The sequence below is a fragment of the Rhamphochromis longiceps genome, linkage group LG13 (assembly GCF_057381845.1).
Source record: "Rhamphochromis longiceps isolate RC_006_pf linkage group LG13, R_longiceps_female_GT1.1, whole genome shotgun sequence".
Lineage (NCBI taxonomy): Eukaryota > Metazoa > Chordata > Actinopteri > Cichliformes > Cichlidae > Rhamphochromis > Rhamphochromis longiceps.
This window is the reverse complement of record NC_140569.1, coordinates 26,297,394-26,318,411: the sequence shown is the minus strand read 5'-3', so window position 1 is coordinate 26,318,411 and position 21,018 is coordinate 26,297,394. Positions and strand designations below refer to the sequence as shown.

Here is a 21,018-nt window from a genome sequence, read left to right as displayed (position 1 = left end):
CGTACTGTGATGGTTTTTTGTTCTATAATCCTGTAGCAGCAAAAAAGGAGGCCGGTTTTCTTGGAGCGCTCTTATCTCTGGAAAGTTCTGCAATGTTTGTGAAATATGCAATAATCAGACCTGCATCCAGTAATTCCCTGTAATAAATGTCTCTCGCTTAAGCACTTATCCAAAAACTTTCAAAGGCCATACATTTTTTTTTCTTCCTTCCTAATTCTGCTGCCGTTAATGAAGCATCTCTGATGTTTCCTCACTCTTCAGTCAAGATATATTTTTCATAGCATTCATCAAAGTGAAGAAATCCCATGTTGTACTTTGATGTGCTTAACACAGTTTTAACTTGTGTCTCATTACAGAGATAATTAATAGTTTAATTAGCACCAATTCCCGCCAACTGACAGCTTCTCTGACACAGTCACGTGACATGAGAGGATACAAAACAGTTGCCTGTTTTTTTAAAGTTCACCAAGTTCTCTCGAGCTCATATTTGGTTTTCTTTAGCTCAGGTGTTTTGCGTCATAATGACCTAAAAACTTTTATTGCTGATGTTTTGTTAAATTTACTCCATACCGATGCAGTGAGCCTATGAGAACGCGCCTCACCAGGGGACAAAGTGCTCAAATATGTGAAATGCAAACAACTTAGGTGGATTAATTTTTAATTCTCATTACCTTGAAGCAAAGCAGTCTTTTTTTTTTCTTTTAAAGTGGTTTGGTTAAAAAAAAATTTAAAAAAATCAAGCTTTATGACTAAAAGTAATTGTCTTTCTTCAGCTTTTTATTGTGCTTGCTGGTTGCAATTAACACTTCCTGGAATCTGAATGAGCATTTCAGAAGTGTTGAGTAGCTGCGGAGGCAAGCGCTGCAGATCAAAAAAAAAAAAAAAAAAAAGCAGAAGAAGAAAAAAGATCAAAGTAAGAGGGAGAGGAACGGTTTTTAGACGAGTTTACAGATGCTGAAGAGAGCTCATCACACAATGAGCAGTGAGTGTATGCTTCGAGAAACAGCGTGCGCCTCTTGTTCAGGCTCCGAAACAATAGCGAGTCTCCCAGCATGGGCGAGGGCCAGCAGCAAAGCCTCTGCTTCGAACTTCCAGTTTACGACTGCTCACAACAGTTTACAGCAGCCAAATTTCATTTTCTACTCCCAAATCCTATCGCACATTATCCTGTACATTGCATTAGAGCTCTAATCTTTCCTTTCTCTTCCTCAGAAGAAGAAAAGAGCGCCTTCATGATTAACCCACTTTACAGCAATAAATAAACGCATCATCCAGTAATGTACACCAGATTTAATTTGAAGGGGGGGGGCAGAACGCTCAAATCACTGAAATGTAATGAAAAATAACACAATGCAGACACCAGTGGGTGCCTTAGGAATTAATTTGAATGCTCCATCATTTTTTCCTCCTTTTTACTCTTTGGATTGGGTTTTTTTTTCATCTCAGCCAACTGCTGACTTTTCTCCTCTCCCATGCTGCTGCTGTAAAATCTTCAAAATATACAAAAAATTATAAGAAGAAACATGATCAGTCTGCCACACACACACACACATATATATATGTATATATACACACACACACACACACACACACACACACACACAAAGTCTTGTTCTTCTTCCTCCGTGTTTTTCACATGTAGCCCATGTTGCTTTTGGTTTCCCACCGCCTCTTCGCCTCAAAGCTGCAAAACAGAAAAAAAAAAACTTTGAAGCTCTTATGAATACATTTTAGCCATCAACTTCAATCACACTAGCTAATTCAGGCTTCGGCAGCTCTATCTTAACTGTACTTGAACCCAGAGTGGTCGCGCATGGCAGAAATGATGGCAAGCATAAACATGAGACCAGAGACAGACGTCATACCCCCAGGCTATTTGCTTCTTCCTTTTCTGCGCTGCCCTCAAAGCTTCCTCTTCCTGTTTGCCTTGCACAAAGTCACGGCAATCAGCAGCTTGAGCGATTTTCACGGCCATCTATTTGGAGGCAGACAGAGGAGAGGCTCATTAGAGAATGAAAATCAGTCTGTGGCAAGAAAAAAGCCCCTTCTGACTGATGTGTGAGGGTGGCTTCTTGTCGAACTCTCTGCTGCCTGCGATGCCTCCTCCACACCACAGCAAAACTGTCATTAAACCAAACGACACGTGAATGCCGTACAATCCTGCAGTCTAGCAAGTCTGGCGATATGTGACGTCAGGACTGAGTGCAACATATTTGACAGAATGTGACCACGAAAGCCTACATTATATATTTCATTCAGTAGGAATAAATGCTATTTTACATGTATGCAACAATAATTCTGCAGCAAACACCTGCTTATTTCTATGAATGAGATGTACAATATCTTACAAGTCATGAAGCATTTAAAAGGAAAAAAAAGAAAAAAATGAAGTCAATATGTGAGCAGCTCTTTTTAAAAGGTACATGGCAGATGGGTTGCCCCATCATAATGGAGAAAATCTGCTTCAACGTGTTCTGTTTTTATATATTATCCCAAAGCCTGCGTAGTCAGGTCTGTAGCAGGACTCGATGTTCCTGTTTTTACTGAGGATTTGAACCCTCCTTGATGTATCTGAGCAGCTAAAGCTTCTTACACACTTTCTAAATGGATGCTAAACTTGGAAGTAGGGACAACACCTGCTTAGATTACAAAGAAAAGTGGAAAAAATATCAATATCTGCTTGTTTTCTTTGTATTTTGTCAAAGAGTAGCGAATAAAGTCACTCGGCTCTCACATTTTAGATGATAGATTAAATGTGACATTTTTTCTTCGAGGACGGCAAAGAATTTTTAGATGTTGTAGAGAACTAAAAGCTGAATATTATGCACAGGTCTCTACAAATATTAACAAAAAGTGTAGTTTTATTTTTTTGAACATGAGCACTGTTTCAATAAAATTCTCATCACTATATATTTGATGTATTTTAAGAGCTGTGTTTTTCAGCTTAGAGTTTACAGTCTTTCCCCCTCCATCCTCTCAATGCTGTTTCTTTTAGATCCTTTTTTTAATGTGCAAATGAAATACTAAACAAACAATGACAGACGATGTCAGCTGTGCTGCCTCCCCCCCTCCACTTCAAAAATGTTGCAAAGGCGTTTTCCACTCGTCTCCAATTGTAAAAGAGACTTTTTTTTTGGAGCAATGCAGGCAGTCCCTGAAATCAGAAGTGAAGAGAATGACCGTGACTGTAAGAGGCAAACATTCAAATCCCAGGGAAGGCATATGTGTGTATTGTGAAGCAGAATAATCCCAATAACCCCAGTCACACAGAAGCACAGGAAACAAAGGGAAAAATCCTGCCCCCTCTTTCACTCCTGAGATAGGTTTATTATTCAAGCAAAGGCAAACTTTGATAAACAACTTGGAACAATTTCACCAAACCTTTGGGTAATTCTTTGTAATATTCAGAGTACAATCAAGGGGGAAAGAAAGTCTTAAGGTAATGAAGAAATGTGCCACCACTGCGCCACTTGAAAAAAAAAAAAGACCTGCTGGAAAAAAATGTTTCAATTATAATTAAGTGGGATAAACTTTATTAGAAAGACTGAAACTAAAATATCTCCTAATGCATGCTGGGATTAAGCAGGTCAGAGCGAGCAGGCAGGAAAAATTAAACTCTAAAGGCTTTTTATCACCATATTTCAGGAACCAAGGGTGTAAAATGTTCTAATTTGGGATACATTAAAAGCCATAAAGGTCTTTCAAAAAGATTAATGGTACTTTGCTTGGATTTAAGATAAGGGCTCCGGCTGGCTGCAAGTACTGGGCTCCGGCTAGGCCCTCAAGGCATTCATCTATACAGTCACTGGAAGATTTGTGAGAGCGTCTGCATAACCTGAAGCGTACATACTATGACAGTTCTCCAGTTCTTTGCCATTTTTATAGGTTTTAAATTCCTCTAATCATGTTTTCTCCTCTTTTCTCCTCCCCTCTCCTCTTTAAGAGAGTTATAACAAGGAGGGGGGACGGTTGCTCAAACATTTGCAGTAGATTTGCGAGCAGATAAAACCACTTCAGGGTGTTCCCTGCTTCTTGGCAGAGCAGCGTAGGTGCTAAATGCTTCTGAGTGGCTCTGATGCATGCTGAGATTATAAACCACACATTTATTAAATTGTTGACAAATCTGAGAACAGCTCTTGCTCTCTGTGTTTGTAAAGGAAAAATAAAAAAGAAAGCCACACTGGCTCATTCTGGGAGCAAATCAAACGAAACTGCATGATGCTAAATGGTTTAATTTGGAGATTTACTGACAGAGCTTTTTCTTTTTGCCTACACGAGGATTACCCACATTAACCTGCTCTCCTGTGGGGTTGCATTTGAAATGCAAAAGGTCTTGAAAACACGCCTTCCTGAACATTCCAAAAGCAAAATTAAAACCCACTTCCATGGCCCTCATTTCCCCCTCTTTTAAATTCACAACACAGCTTTTACTACATTTAAAGCATTAAAGGTCTTTAATATTTTCCCTGTTTCTTTTTTTATATCTGTTTAGTCTACACTCCCTGATTGTCTTTGCTGGGGCTCAACATTAATGTCAACCAAGTTACCTAGGAGACAGAACAGATCAAAGAGACAAAAAAAAAAACCCCTCAAATGTCTGATTAATCAAGCCTGCAAACAGCTTATTTCTTTTAGCCTGCATGCAAGTATGAAAATGAGATTCCGAGAGCAGTACATTGTGCAGATTTGTTCATTCTTATCTGAACAAAGCCAGCGGCAGCTTATTTCATGGATCACTGGCACTGTCAGCGCTGTGGCGCCGAGCAGGTGACGGCTCCTCTTTCTGTGGCGAGAACAAAATTAGCAAAAAGTCGGCACAAATTAGCCTCTCATATTTTCAGTAATATGACATTATTTTTCATTTACTTTTTTGATCCACTTTTCAGGATTTTTTCCTCCCCCCTCCCCTTGCGTGCATCTTAGTGCCAAATCCTTTCACATCACAGGCTGGGGAAAAATAAGAATGGAAGTACAAAGCGGGAATAAAGGCAGGAGACAGGAAAACCTCCTGCATTCTTTGTTTATGTGGCTCCTAAAAGGCAATTCTTCCCACTCCACCACATATTAATGTACAATTAAATGTCCATCACATGCATGTTTCCCGTGCCTCGTTTCTCTCTCCCTCTCTCTCCTGTGTGGCCTGTGTGCAGCCCTGCTAAAAACAAGGTTTATTCAGAGGATTAATTCTCTGACCTTTGGAAGATTTGAAGGCAAAAAATTCAGCCTGCACAATGCTGGCACTGCAGCAGCAGCAGCAGCAGCTTAAGGCCACTAGGAGGGTTAAGTCAATAGTGCCGTTTTCTGTTCATCCATGTTTGGGTCGTCATGGAGATTCAAGCAGAGACCCAAACATGGGGCCTTGATACAAAAAATAAATACGTCAAAATTTGCATTGCGTGTGTGGAAATCACGCACAAAGTTGCTCATAATAACGCTTTCACACTTTGTTTTCATTTGTGTGTCTGTTTTACGCTGCGTCCCTCCTTTTGTAGCACAGGGATCATAAAAACACTGTGGCAATTAACCAGCCAGTGCAAAAAGACAATAGCTGAATGGGAGATGAGAAAAATACGTCTCCATGTGGATAAAGTGTTAAAGCTCCTATTAACAATATGAAATAAATGATGGCTTTAAGGAAGAAATGGCCTTAAATCCATTCATAAATTTCCTATCCAGGAAGCCTCTTCCAATTAAAACGTGTGAGAGGTGGATTAACAAGGGCTATATGGCTTTGCCTCACTAAATCACCTCCCCGAGCTGCTCTGCTGCATTTGACGTGTAAACGATTAATGACCAGCCTAATTCCCTTATCACACTACCTTAATGCCTAAATAATGTGGCCTTAGTCAACTTTGGAAAGCAGGGCTATATAAGAAAGGAATGAATATCAGATTAGGCAGCTTGTGTGTTATTTCAGCATAATTTCTTAGGACTGAGGTGGAAGGGGGAAGAAATACGTGTCTCTGGCTTCTTAGCCTCAGCGTTGCAGCAGGACAGGGAAGGTCAAAAGATCGAGGGGTCAATCAGCACCACCCATATCGTATTCAAAAGAAAAGATTTTACGAGATTTTATTTAGTTAGTCCGTTATTTAAATCTCCAAGGTGAAACAATAGGTTGAGGTAAAATAAAAAATCCGACCCTAGAATCAGAGGTGCTCTCTTGCTGCTGTTTTTATTATCAAGTCGTCTACAGATTATTTACATGATTCACAGTAAGTCTAACTTGTACTAGGCCTTTGGAGGGCCAGGTCAACACCCAATGATAGTCAGTTTATTGTTACAGAACACAAAGGAAAAGATACTGTCATTATTTCTGAAAACGACTCAAAGTGATACAAATGACTTACACAAACTAAGATTTTTTTTTTCCAATATAAGAAATCAAATGTTACATAAGGAAATATAGCTTTTTATTATTAAAGATGCATCGAGTCTTTGCTCTACAGCTGCACTTTGTTAAAAAGGATACATTTGTTCATACCTGCTGGTTTGACTCCTGAAACAAATGATTATTTTGTTGATGTAAAAGACTGTTTTGTCCATCACTTGTCTTCAAATTGATTTCGTCCAACATAAAGCCAAAGGGCTGCTAATTGTACATACTGCTGAGCAGTTTAATCTATCAATACATTAGATTTTATAAAAAGAAGTAGTGCAATGTGGAATTAGTTATCACCAATAAAAGATCTTTTGGCCATTTTTTGTTATTTGGGGTTTTCATTTACTTAGTTCAGAAAAACTCTGTGGTGAAGCCAGACTATAAAGTTGAAGGAAATTAAAATAATAGAGTAAAATATCTAATTTTTTTAATGTAAGCAGAATATGTTGTTACTGTTTTCCAATAGCAAACAAAGTAATTATGTAATGGACAAACTGCCATAGCTTTTCTTAGGAGCTTAACAGTGATCGTAGAAAAGGTAAATCACTGATTGTCAATGTCTAATAATGAAGGATAAACAATTACAATGTGTCACTGTTTTCATTATAATACAGTCAGAATATCATAGCACGCACCTTCATGCTGTTATATTCCCACTACAGTGTCAGTTTTCTTTGGGGCAGCCTCATTAGAGCTTTTTGTCATCTTGCCTCCTCTTTGACAAACAGAATTACACGGAAAGCTAAAAACAATGGCACTTCAGGGAAGGCACAGGAGAACAGCAATGTCTCCATTTCCTTTTCTAGTAATCTGATCCTAGATACATACAAGATGTCATCTTTAGGGAATAGACAAAAAAAAAAAATCTCTGAAAGTTCGTCTGCTTTGTGCCATTTCATTATCTCGCCTCCTCTGAGTAGGGTAGGCTTATTAGCAAGCTTTGAACTCACACTTAGAATAATATGCCATCAACAGTTTTATAAGCTAATTAGAAAAAAAACTGTTTAATTAATGAGTGACTGGCAATAAAATGGCAATCATGAAAAAAGAAACCAAGGGTGCTAAGCTTCCACTACCACCAATTAAGGCCTAATTACAAACAAATTATATATGTGTTTTGCTGTGGGCTTTAATTTAAAAAAAATGGCTTTAATTAAAAGAGAAAACATGCTAATTAATTAAACAGCACACAAATCTACATTGAAAAGTATGCTTTGTCTATCAAGTAATTAATGAAATACAATAATCCAAATGAGATTCCCAGGCATTTGATAAAAGCTTAGTACCCATTTCAAAATCCATTTCAAAATTAATGGGCGAAAATTTAATGTGAGTCATCCAGAGATACAATAAAAGTTCATTCAGTGATAAATTGCTTATGCTGAAGGAAAAATGAACAAAGAGGAGAGTTTCCCTGAACTCTCTGCGAGGTGGCCTGGGGGGGCTCGCAGGGGAGACGGAGTCAGACTCCTTCTCTGATGTGGGGCGGGGAAAGTCAAAATCTGATAAACCCTACTTTCCACAAAAGCGCCGCTCATTAATTTTTTGATTACAAACACAGGGCATGGCGGGGGGAAGGTGGCGAGAAGAAAAAAGGTGTTAAATAACATAAATATCATGAAACACTCTTAGTTCAGCTCTTTGTTTCAACTAAGCCACCATGTCTCCTCTGACAAAATGCCGCGCCACCTTTGTTTCACAGCGTTTAAGCGAGGCTTTCCAAAGGGTAGATTTCAAGGACAGTGGGGCTTTTCCTTTCAGCAGCTGCACTATTGAAATGCAAGCTAGAACATAATGAGGGATGTTATAACCATCCGCATGTTCAAAAGCTACAGAAACTATAAATGGCTCCAGTTAATACATATTCATATGGCTAATTACAATACAATCTATTAGGAGGGATTCATTTTTAAACAGTTTGGATGTAGCACGTTATTATTACTCAAAGTGGCATAACAAGAAAGCTCCACGACAAAAGGTCAATCCGGACTACATGTAGCAGTTCCGATATCCAATTAAATCACCAAATACCAGTATAGGCCTTAAAAGTTCAATGCCGGTCAGCCTCTGGTCTAAAACATACTGGGCCGTGCATAGTTTGTTGTTGGTGGTGGTTTTTCTGTTGCAGGGCATAGGCTGAAAAGAAAAACTGTCTTTTAAGACACCTTCTTTGTACTTGTGGCCATGTACATGGGGCTGCTTCCATCCTGATGGTGAGGCCAGCAGCAATGCAACATAGTTTTTCATTTTTCATATCCTTAAGCTCCTGCAAGTCATGAAATACACCCGACATCCATGTTTGTGGCAGACTACAGAGAGTTTCTGTTTTGAAATGTTAATGCCACTCTAATAACTGTGATGACAGCCATGGGGCAATACAAGGCTAACACAACATGATGGTCTTTTGTAAAGAAATATACCCACTTACTGTATATGAAGCAAATGTACGGATACATTCAAAAACAGATCAGCGGCTCTGTTTAATAAAATAGATATTTCATTTTTCCTGTTGATTGAAGTACTACAATGAGAATGTGGATTAGTGCAGCAAAGACAGTAGTTTACATTAGTGTCCGATTTAGAGTACAGTCATTATAGAATAAGTAGTCATTGTTCCGAAAATTGCATGGTTCTAATAACCCTTCAAAGGACTTAGAATAATTTGTAATAGTAAGCTGGCTACATGTCGAGAGGTGTGCCTGTCTCCCAACGAATGACACGCAGCATAGGTTCCAGGCTCCCACCCCTGCGGCCCTGAATTGAATTGTTAACAAGTAGGGTGGATAGAAAAGATGGATGGATATAAAATTTTTGAGTGTGATAACCTGATAGCTTAAATCATATTTATTTAGATATTGAAAGCACCTTATTATGGTGTCCCACAGGGATCAATCGTTGGTCCACTGCTCTTCCTGTTACATGTAAATCACAATCACACAAATTCCAGAAGTAATTTTGAATGTTTTGTGTGACGCTGATGATTTAATGGATGATTTAAGCTTTTGGGGGGTTTTGTCAACAGGTCAGACTCAAATCTGGGCCGCTGCAGTCTGACCATGTGAGCTAAAGTGGCACCCAGTCAAAAAGTAGAGTTAGATGTAGAAATTGAGTAGATTTCAGTACCTTATAGTCGTGTGAAAAAGTAAGTATAACACTTTGATTGCTTTGGTTTTACTGCATTTGATCCTGTTTGATACAGTGACTACAGATAAACATAAGATAACATAAGATTTTCTTTACTACTTATCAGTTATAATCTTTTCATACTAGCTCATTTACCAGGAACAGAAAAATCAATCTGCTAAATATGAGCTGCTGGATGCTATCAGGCCTCATGACATGCTTTGAGCCGTTTATAGTGTATGTGTCTGTCACTTCTTGTTATGCTAATTACAGAATTAATTAGCCCGTACGCAGCTTGCTGCAGAGTAAAATAATGTGCAGTAATCAAAGGATGGAGACCAAGTCTTAATTGGAGGACTTGCACCTTTTAATCTACTGAACTATTAAGACTACTTTAGAGGCAAGGAGATTTTTACATTGTTTTCTGTCTTCTAAAGCATGTGAAAAGAAATCTAAATGCGCTGAGGAGGATCAACAGGCATCTTTATGAGAAAAGAAACTGTCTGTATAATTTATTAAACTACATTAGGAAGCTTTGGAAATGCACTGTAGACAATAATAAAAATTTCTTTAGAGGGGTAATATGTTTATTTAAAAATCTGAGCATGTCTTCACGAATTAATCTAAAAACAAAGGCTTTCAGCTTTGAAACATATTTAAAAACCGTAATGAGAATAAAAACCCACAACCTGCAATATCCAAGCCGCGTGTCTTAGAAGTTTGACAGATGAAAGAAAACATATCTCAGAATTTATAAGGAGCCTTCAAAACAGGGTTTTACCAAATTGTTTTAATGTTTAGATTAAAAAAACGTAAGAAAGGAAGTAGAGCAAATGGAAATCATTAATTGACTTGTGGGAGCTCAAAACAGCAGAAACAAACATTTCCGTCTTACAAAAGAGGGGATTCTGACAGCAAGCTCTCTATCTTTCTTCTATTTCCCTTTGCTTTGAGGAGATAAGTGGGAATGCATTAGATTGAGGATGAAAATACTCTGAAACATTGTCATCCAACATGTACCAGCATTTTCTTTACAAAACAATGCCTAGAGGGACAAACAGGCCTCTTTAGTTCTTCACAGCTGTCGGAATGCTTTTGCATTTTTCGCGAAGAAAACCTGTTCCTATTCTTCGAGTGAAAAGCCTGCCACAATCATGTCAGGATGTTATGACCGTAAACAAATTAAACATCTAAGCAATTCCGTGCCAAATGAGCCACTCAATTATAACCTTGAAATTGATTCTGGCCACAGCGGAGATTATTGATCCTCTAAATGTTTGTCACAGTGCTCCCGTCAACGTGAACAGGAAGGCGGTAAACAAACACTCTGGTCCTAAATGCTATCTGAAATACAGGCTGCATTAATATACACTATAATCCTTTATAACTGATTCAGAATCCCTTAAACTTTCTGGCTTTTAGCTTCCATTTCTCTCCCATTTTTTTTTCTTTTTTAACTATGAGCAGGACTGCTTGTCTTTGTATTCGAAAGAAAACCTGTACAACTTTGCATCAGCTAGCATTTAGGGATTTAAAAATAGTCAAATCTATACTCTCTTGAAATGAAGTTATCACTGCCTAACAATGAATTGCGGCTGCCAAACTGCTGTCAGGTCCCATCACGGCTCTGGCAAGACACAAGGCAGGTGCCAGGGAGGCGAGAACCTCAGCTCAGGCTAAAACCAATCCACCAGCGCTCTAAGAGGCTTTCTGAAAGTACAGCACAGGTGCCACTCACAAGAGCTTTCATTTAACTCCCTCATATTCGATCACTCTGCTCGCAGTTAGAATGGAAATATGAAGGGGCTCTAATGCTTGCACACCAATGTCTATTACACAATGGAGATACTAGGTCACAAATGTAATGCTCACACAATTAGCACAGTTGATATTTTCATTTAGAAACCTCCTTATCCATTCAAGAGGTTCTGGTTGCAATTTGTTTTTCGATTACTTGCTTTAAATCGAATCATATCCAGATTTTTTTTAACGAAAGAAATCACATCATTTGCACCTCCTATGTTTCTTCTCCACAGCGAAGCCAGTAATGGCTCTAGCTGCCGTCCACTACGTGAACATGAGAGTAAAAGTTACATTTTTGAACACCACGTTTAAATAACTTTAATTTTTCTGTTGAGCAGCGTTAAATGGACGGCCCCTCCCACCTTATAACTCCAAATTGAAATCCTCAGATGCCAGGAAAACCTGAGCCTGTTCCATCTTTTTGTTGCCACTATTACAAAATGAAAATGCTCATGCGACGCTGTAAGCAAAATGCATCATAAAACAAAGAAGTTTAACTTTGATGCTCCGGCGGAGAAGTAACGCTGCAGCTGTATGTCTTTTTAACCACAATTATGTGTGTGTGGGCTACATTTTATGCTAAATTAGTTTCAAACCACTTGATCCTTGATGCCTGCCAAGGCGGTTAGTTACAAAACTTCAGGCACTGCATTTAGGGACATGTACACTTCAAAGGTATGAAACTCTTACCTGGAGAATGATTTAACAGTTGGCTTGAAAGCAATGTACCCTTCATTAAAAAGCAGAGCCAAAAGTCCTTTAGACACTGCCGCACTTCAAAACTAAGGGGAGGGCTTTCCATTAACTCAATGGAAAAGAGCTGCAGGACTGAATGGTGGATGTCTGCGTGTGTTTTTGTTCCTCTATGTCTTTGCAGCAGAAATGGCCATGGATCCATTAGCCTGATTTGTCACAGCGGGAGCACCCCAAAGATCTCTTATCAGCACAACGTACCTCTCGAGTGGCGAGTCTGTCGCTCATCTCCTCCGCCTTTGCAATGTCCCCTTCAGCTATGGCCCTCTCTATGCTCTTTTCTAGGCCGGACTGCAGAAGAGGGGAAAAAAAAAATCGTTTTTTTTTTTTTTTTTGAAATAGGGGTAGAGAAAAAAAAAATCAAAGAGTAACTTCAAAAGTCCCCAGGGCCTTATTTTTAATATGATTGCCATTACTACAAATATGTAGATTTCACTTCACAAATGAAAACCTTTTTGATTGGATATTAGTGGGGAAATCTTAGAAATGCTACAGGAGATTACCAAACATAAATGTGACTCTTTAATTACACATTTCCATTACAGGCCTAAGCAGAGGGGGGTGCCGAGAAGCCCCCGGTCACTGATGGCAAGGCAGTTCTGCTGTGATGAGACTATCTCAGCGAGCCGAGTACCAGATTTCTTCAGCCCCCCCAAATTTCATCATGGTGGAAAAAAAAGATACACTGGAAAGAAACTGCAATTATTAATGTGTCCCCTCTGATGTATTGTTGACTCACTGTAAAAGTACAGTAAAGTAAACATCAAGTTTTAAAACGCAGAATTTTATTAATTTTTTTGACTCCGATTGGTCAGCTCTGATTTAGTGCGCTCATTACAGTTCAATGTCCTGAACGTACCCGATCCGACTCGTGAACTCAGTTATCACCAGCAGTTTCTCACAAGCAGAACTCAAACGGACAGACGGTCATCGTTTATGCTGTGAACTGTGTTTAAGGTTAGGGTTTGGAGAAGCTGCTGCCAGATAAATAATCACATCTGGCAACTGTGATATAGTTTTTCCTCAATTACCTCACTTCAAATTGTTCGAAAGACTTGCCAGACTCGAAATAATATATTAATTACAAGGATCTGCATTTGAGTGATGAAAGAGAACCTCATTATGATAATGTGGCAAGTTCTGTTACATCCAGCTTGGCACCCCATTCAAAATGAGGCTAAATTCACAAAAAAAAAGAAAAGAAAAAACCCTCAATCTTATGCTGCTGAGATAAATTAAGCACAAAATACTCCAAAATAATCATTAAAGGGATTTCACATTGAAATTAGAACAGTTCCCATTCATTGGTCAATCGTAATGTTCATCAAGCTTGCAAATATTTTTGCTTCATTAGCAATTTGCAATCGCTTCCCATTTCTGTATAGCTGTATATCCCAGATTCTGTAAAGTTATTTATTTCATATTCTGTATAGTTTTTCATATTTATATCCTGTTCATATCCTGTACATAGCTTGTACTCACTACAGCCTGTACATACTTATAGTTATAGAATATTCACATCATACTTCATACCGTGTACATTATAACATACCATAATAGACCCATTTCTGTAATATACTCACATATCTATATTATTGCTAATATATATTGTAATATATCTATATCACTAAAGCACTTCTGGATGGATGCAAACTGCATTTCGTTGCCCTGTACCTGTGCATGTGCAATGACAATAAAGTTGAATTCTATTCTATTCTATTCTATTAAAGGTTTGGTCATCTTTAAGAGCTGAAATGCACTCAAATGGAAGAAAGTTCAGTTTTACATTTTTGTCTTTGTTCCAGCTGCAGTCACAGAGGCTGTAACCATCTCATCTTCTGCCAAGCAACACTTGGATTTTCAGTCTTTTTGCAGGTGAAGAAAAAAATCCTACATCTCACTTGAATCTTAACCACGCTAGAAAGCAGATTCACCCTAATCTTATCACTAAACGTAGCTGAGCATAATCCCCAATGTACTTCTCAATGTCAGGTTGAGTTATTATAAAGGTCCCCCTAATCCACATGTCATATCACGTAAAACAATGAGACGGTACAGTGGCAACGAAACACAAAGGATGTGAAGGTGTTTCTAACAGCTAAGACAGACACAGTATTAAACCTCAGAAGATAAGTTGGAAGGCAGTCTTTGTTACCTTCGGAGGGGGTTTGGAACATGCAGGGGGATGAAATCGATCATTTACACCAAAATACTGCTTAAGCTCATCCCAGTGCTTCTCCCGCTCCTCTTGACGCTCTCTGCTGACAGAGAAAATGTCTGTTAATGCTCATGTAGACCAGCATTGCAATAAGACATATATCGTGTCCATCTTTTTATTAACTTGACTGTATTTCTTTTGTTACCCTTCTAATCAGATCTATGTGTTTTTCATACTTTGTGGCGACAGCATTTTGTAAGGAATTTGCCCGTAAGGATAGTTTGACAAACAGGAAAGGAAACATCCTTCACTTTACCTGACTATTCATAGTCTGTAATGTTGTGTAACAGTACCTTGTTTCTGCAGGTTCCCCACTTTCTGCTCCTGTGAAATTACACGCACAAGACAAACAAGTTAATGATACGTAGGTTTCTTCTGTATGAGTCTGCCTGTCAAGTTCACTTTACATCAATGGCCACGTACAGTCCACTTTGATCTTAAGTGGGCCAAACCAGTGAAATTCCCCTTTATGTAGTAGTTTAACTGCATAAGCAATACCTGAGCTATCTCAATATAAGAAAAAGAAGTGCAATTTCAACATAGTGCAATTACACTGTCGTTTAATTGTTTAACATCATTACATTGGGGGAGTACGAATGATTTCGGGAGAAGTCTTTATCAGTAGACCGAGCTGTCAAAATGTATGACAATATAGTTAAAATGTACATCTTCCTTCAGATTTTCCAAAGACATCCAGTAGGCTGGACTGGAATCTTTGTCTGGCCCCCGGGCCTTATGTTTGGCACCCCTGATATTACTTCAGTTGTTAGCTATACCATGTGTACCAATAAGTTGCTCGACTACCTTTAAGGTAAGTTTCTATCAAATACAAAGGTTTATTTTCTTACAAATTGACCAATATTTTGTCCACTGGAAAAATGTGCAAACAATTAGAGCCTGACTGATGAACTAGTTGGCCAATATTATCAACCAATCTATCACTAGCCTATCACAAATATATCAGTATTATAAATACATTTTGCTATAAAAGGTGCTTATTTTATAAACACTGTCTTCACACAGTATGTCCAGCAGAGCTACTCAAGTTTCACTTCTTCCAAAATGCTCTGCAGTATCTGCAGCACCTGCAGCAGAGCAGAGTAAGGTACTAATATTGGCCAATATATTGATATTGGAACTATTGAATTACAAAAACTCCCCCATCTGTTGGATGTAGAACTACATTACCTTTCTTTCGCTTTCTTCTTTTCCTTTTTCTTCTGTCTTCTGTGACCTTTAATATCCTTATATCATCTTTCTTCCTCCGCAGATCCTGGAATTTCTTAAAGACACATACAAAGTGAATACAGCATCACTGCTCTTGATTCTTTTCTGCTGCAGCTGTACAGATGTGACATACGAAGAGGGCTTCAAAACCCTGCTTTTCTCACTTCAGATGAACCGTTAGCTTAAGTCTGAGCTGGGCTGGGGGTACTGCAGCAATAGTAAATGTAAACTTAGAGATAGTTAGCGTGAAGCTAACTTTCAGAGTTAGCTTCATTTATACAGGCATCACTAAAACCAAAGAGGTTAGCCTGTACCTAGAATGAAAAATAAGATCAATACAACATACTTGCCACATTTCTTGGGATATGCCAGGCATACTGCATGTCGGAGAGTCACTGGCTGCAGTGTGAGTCGATTGTGACTCCTCCAGCGAGCATGTGTTTTTAGCAGAGCCCTTTTCAAATTCCCTCTTCTCGTCTTCTAAATCGCCCGGCTTGTCCTCCTCGTCATCTGAACTGAGGTCGTCTTCGGTTAAACCACTGGGCAGGAGTCCGCTGTACATAACGAATCAGTAGATTATATTCAGCATATACGGGTAATTTATGATTGCACTGTATTTTAAACGGTCCGTAATAGGTAAACTACAGATTTCCACAACAGTTGTTGTCATTTCCGGGTAAACACTGCGACGCTGCCTGCTAAATGGCACCGATTGGCTGATCGCAAACAGCGCTGAGCACAACGTCCAATCAGCGTTGTTGCTAAACAGTGGAGCACGAGGACTAAAAGCAACCTCTTATTGGCTGCATTGGTAGGAACTTTTAAGAAGTTCAGGTTTTATTTAACATATTCCTTAATATTTTCCTAGTATTCGGGTAAGGAGGTATTTTAGCTCCGAAGGAGCTCAAGCTTTACAGAAAAGTGAAACAGCTGCTGGACCGTTTCTAATTGAGGTGAGCCGGGCTACTGACAGGTCCGTGAATTACCAGGAATCATTCAAATGTTAACCTATATTTGTGTTATGTTCTCTGTGAGATAAGCTTCATTCTCTGACCAATAGTTCGCAATTTGCTTAAAGTGCTTTGGGCATTACATTATTATTAGAATGATTAGCATGCAAATCTTGTATAGCCCCCGGCACTGGCAGAGGCATCTAGCCTTAAATTGCTCTTTCACACTCATTCTCATTAGACTCTCTTTGGTTGCATCTTATTGCAAGGCCCATAATATACATAAATTACAGTCTGTATTTTCTGTGCTATGCAAGTGTAGCATAATGGGGAAGACCAGTGACACTGATGTGTATGTAAAACGGCCTAAAACCAGTGCTCAGGTAAGCCAGACATTAAAAGGGAAACACACCTTAAGTTTAAACATAAGTATTGCGTGCTGTACTGGAGGAGAGCTACAGGACCTCCGTTTTTCTTTCTTCAGTCAATTACCTCAAACTTCAAATGTTTATAAGCCACACATAAACATTTCCTCAATTAAAATGATGTAGTGTAAAATTATCACTTTTTCAATAATTAACTGCTGAATCTATGGAAATACATTATAGAAAATGTAGTTGAGTAATTGGGGGGGGGGGGGGGGGGGATTCAATAGAAAATGTCAAGTATTCTCTCGCTCCACTTTCTGAAGTCTGTTGTTTTCTCTTAAACACACATTTCTTGAGTTAGTGAGCCTGTACATGGTTTTATATTCAGGGTTTAGGTATTGAGAGTGTGCATATTTTATGAGCTATAAGCTATGTTTTCAAAAAATAATTGGTAAGTTGTTCAGTAAGAGTGTTGTGCTATTAATGTAATATGAAAAAAAAAGTAAAAGATGGGGACCTTGCTCTCTCCTTGACCTTCCTGCAGCCTAAGATGAGAGATGTTACTTAGTTTGCTTTTGCTAAATGAAGTGCACATTAAAGCTGACTGATAAGGCTTATACTATATTGAATGTCATGGAAAACGTGAAAAAAATTCTCTATCTCATCCTCGGAAATATGCAACCATTAACTGGCATCGCTCACTCAGCATAATCGCTGCGTTAATTACATGTGTGACAAGCTGATGCGCACATCAGTGTCTGAAGGTAAATGAGAGTCACAAAGTCCTGTTAATACTAAACAAATTTGGCATTGCAGGTCTGAATCATTTCCTTATTGATTACTAGACTTTGTGTTCTATTTCACACTTGAATTAATGTCTCTCAGCTTTCCCACCACCCACCTCTCTCTCTCTCTAGCTGACTCCCTCTCCTTGTTTCCATCTCTCCCTGGCATGTGCTCCAGTTCATTATTTCTGTCATTTCTTGGTAATTTGGAGTTGGCTGTTTAAAACTTAGAGCCTCTTATTAAGTTTTGGCCATGGTGGATAAGAGGCAGGACTGTAAGAGCACAGAGATAAACTAATCATCTTAAAACCCTAATTATTAGTATCTTACTGTGACAGACTGTTTTTGCGAGGCAGCCAAATTGAGCCTCAAATGAGGAAAGGCATATCTGTGGAAGTGGTAATAATTTTAAGTCATCTCGATCTGGCTTGGTGTGGCAGAATTCATTAGTGCAGATTAGCACTGTGTGTACAAAGTAAATGAGATATCTAATAGCAAACGTGGAGGTCTGGGGACTCTTAATTTCCTCCCCAGTATGAGCGATGATGTTAAGAGGTGATTATATATATATTTTAACACTGTGTAGATTTGTCTGCTCCTTAGCCAAGCAGTTACACTAAACAGTGCCACTAAACTGTCGACCTCTCACCTCGCTCTGTACTTCAGCTGCAGAAAGGTGACAAAAATGAACCCCAAATCAGATTACACTGTGTTACTCTGATGCAGAGGCAAGCTGTTTTTTTCTGTGAGGATATGAAGGGAGTTAATTATGTGTGTAAGGAGAAGGTTGGGGAAAAAATAATAAGATTACAAAGAATAATTTGCTGATATAATTACACCAAAATTGGGTACACACAATCGTAAAATACATGTATTGCTTGACCTGGGTTAGCCAGTGAAATAAATCCTCCTTCTATAGCCTTTGTTAATTTGTTTTTATCATCTCCAAGTGGTGTTTGTGCAGGCAGTTCAATTTGCATGTGTAATTCCACTGTGCAAATTGACAACAAGTAGATAATTCGAGGAAATAGGCTGGTTGCAGGCCCCTGCTATCTTCCCATGCCTATTCATTTTGAGGAACCGCTGAGGCATGAAACTCATACATCAACTATTTCCTGACAACGCTTAGGCTTATTGTCCCCTAAAATGTCATTACAGCCATTATTTATGAAGCTAATTCATTTATTAAACCATATTTACTCTGACAGAATTTGTCACATTCTATCCATATCCTGAGCATTGCTTTTGAACATTGTCTCACAATGAGTATGTGCGAACACGTACGGCCTCACAAAGTTTTGTATCAGCCCAATTTGCCTCCATAATAGTTGGAATATTGCGACAGGAGTTCTGCGGTTTTTTGACTTTTAAGGGAAACTTTGCTAGAAGCTCGTACCGTGTGTCACAGAAGTCCTCTAAAAAGTACTTTGGTAATAGCTGACATCCCGCTTTGTGTTTTTGTCCTAATAGAGACGAGACTGCATAAACGTAATCAGATGGAATATTTTAGTAGCATTGATAAATCTGCCCTCTGACAGCCCCCTTCTTAAATGAGTATGTATTAGTCACTTTTAATGCATTGCAGTAAGGCTGAAGAGTTCTTACGTCAAGCCTCCTGGCCTGTTGCTGCTGACTTATGGATCTGTCAGTTTAGCGCCGCGTACTTCATGACAGTGTGGATAATTTGCAATTGTGAGCAATGAAGTAACACATAGGGGGGTCATAAATTTTAATGTTACATGTTCTCCCTGGATAATTCCGTCACACCATTCTCTCGTATCTCTTCCTTTGGACTTACCTGTCACCCAAAAGCACTTATCACAGCAGTGGCGATGAGTTGTGTTTGAACTGTTTTACAATATTGATTTGGAGGCATGACATTTTAATTAATACTGGGTGTTAGCTGTCATATAGGCCGCCAGCCTCATTGGTTAGAGTATGAGACAGGCGAGGTAGGGGCAACGGAGATAAGACTAAAGCACTTACAGTGAAAAGGCTGTAAAAAGGGATCAATGTGGAAAGAGAGAGACAGTCATGGGTTGAATTTAAGGTAGAAAAAACAGTAATATCTGCGCTCACTGTATTTCTGTCAAGGTCTATTCTCTCGCCAATAACACAAATCAGTGAGACACAGCGTGCCTTCTGTCTTCCACAGGTTGCAGAGTACATCGTGTTATTGGGAGTCTGTGTTGCCAGCAAACCCAGAGAGAGTCTGCGTGCTGAGAGACGACCAGGGGGAAATTAGGTAACTTTGTAGCACTCCATTGAACAGCAATAAGCTTTTAGGGCTTAGCAAGCATAAACACATTAAACTGATGAGATTCATCAGCACTCTTGTGTCAAATCTATCGTGCCCAAAGGCAGAGCTCAGCAGCAGCAAAGTGCAGAGAAAGAGAAGGGTTGGCGACAAACCAGTGCTGTTTCCTCTGGATGTTTGCTGGTTTATCCAAACAGAGTCAGGTGATCAGCTGGAACCTCAGAGTTTGATAATGATACACAGTGCTACCCCTGGAAGAGCAGAAATGTTTAGCCATTGTAGGGTCAGAACATTGGCTCGAATGATCAAAAGATTTATTTTTTTATGTTAATTCACCAGTTTACTATTTCATCATTAATTAGTCAGTTAATTACAAATGAAATACAGGGATTGGATCAAATATGAAAAAAAAAAGTAGTAAAGTGTTTGCAAAAACCACCAGATACCAAAGTAGTTTCTTAAATTTGTTTACTTAAATTTACGATAAACCTTGCTGGTCAGAAATATTTCACACCAAAGAGTGCATACGCCAAATTTACAGCAACAAATACAAATACAGGTTGTTATATACCATGCAGATAAGAGCTGAACAAGAAACTACCTATCCATGTTCGTGTTTTTTTTACAGATGTATGATATTGTGAGTTTCCCTACGTACAGTACAAATACTGCATGTAAAATTTTGGTTTTCAGCTTAAAGCTTTGGTAAAAGAACAAAATATTGAGTATAATTAAATCTGTGTATGAACTATGTAATGACTAAAAAAATAATTATTTGCAAAAAAAAATCAAGTTAAATTCATAAAGCTTTACGAAATGACAAAAAAGATACATTTGCAACGTTAAGGTTGTGTTTCTAGCTGAATGAGACTTATCAGTTCACTCATTTCAGGGCAATAGTTGTTATAGATGTGCACCAGATTCAAACCTAGTTGGAACTGAATGCTGAACAGCATAGCGCTAAACATTAGCACATGTTCATTTGCAGCTAGTTCACCATATTTGGTATTTAATTGGTGTAATCTCAGAGCTGCAAAGCTGGAGGACCTTATGCTGATAAAATGATACATTTAAATTGAAATATTTCTTCTCAAAGGTAAGAAGGCCCTTCAACTTTATTTCACCATTTATCTGTTGTCTGTTCTTTTCCAAATC

General features: G+C 38.7%; 1 protein-coding gene across 2 annotated transcripts; it reads right to left on the bottom strand.

Moving 5' to 3' along the window:
* Positions 1-843: 843 nt before the first annotated feature.
* fam204a (family with sequence similarity 204 member A) lies at positions 844-16,188 on the bottom strand. 2 transcript variants are annotated; one of them, XM_085428748.1, is made up of 7 exons: positions 15,850-16,188; positions 15,465-15,558; positions 14,570-14,600; positions 14,214-14,319; positions 12,260-12,349; positions 1,866-1,975; positions 844-1,684 (listed from the first exon to the last, which is right to left on the bottom strand). In XM_085428748.1, the coding sequence occupies exons 1-7, from the start codon at positions 16,063-16,065 to the stop codon at positions 1,633-1,635; spliced, it is 699 nt and encodes a 232-aa protein (XP_085284874.1). In that variant the 5' UTR covers positions 16,066-16,188; the 3' UTR covers positions 844-1,632. The 2 variants fall into 2 exon arrangements, with proteins under 2 accessions (XP_085284874.1, XP_085284876.1); XM_085428750.1 differs by having other exon boundaries at positions 14,214-14,316; positions 15,850-16,187.
* Positions 16,189-21,018: the final 4,830 nt, after the last annotated feature.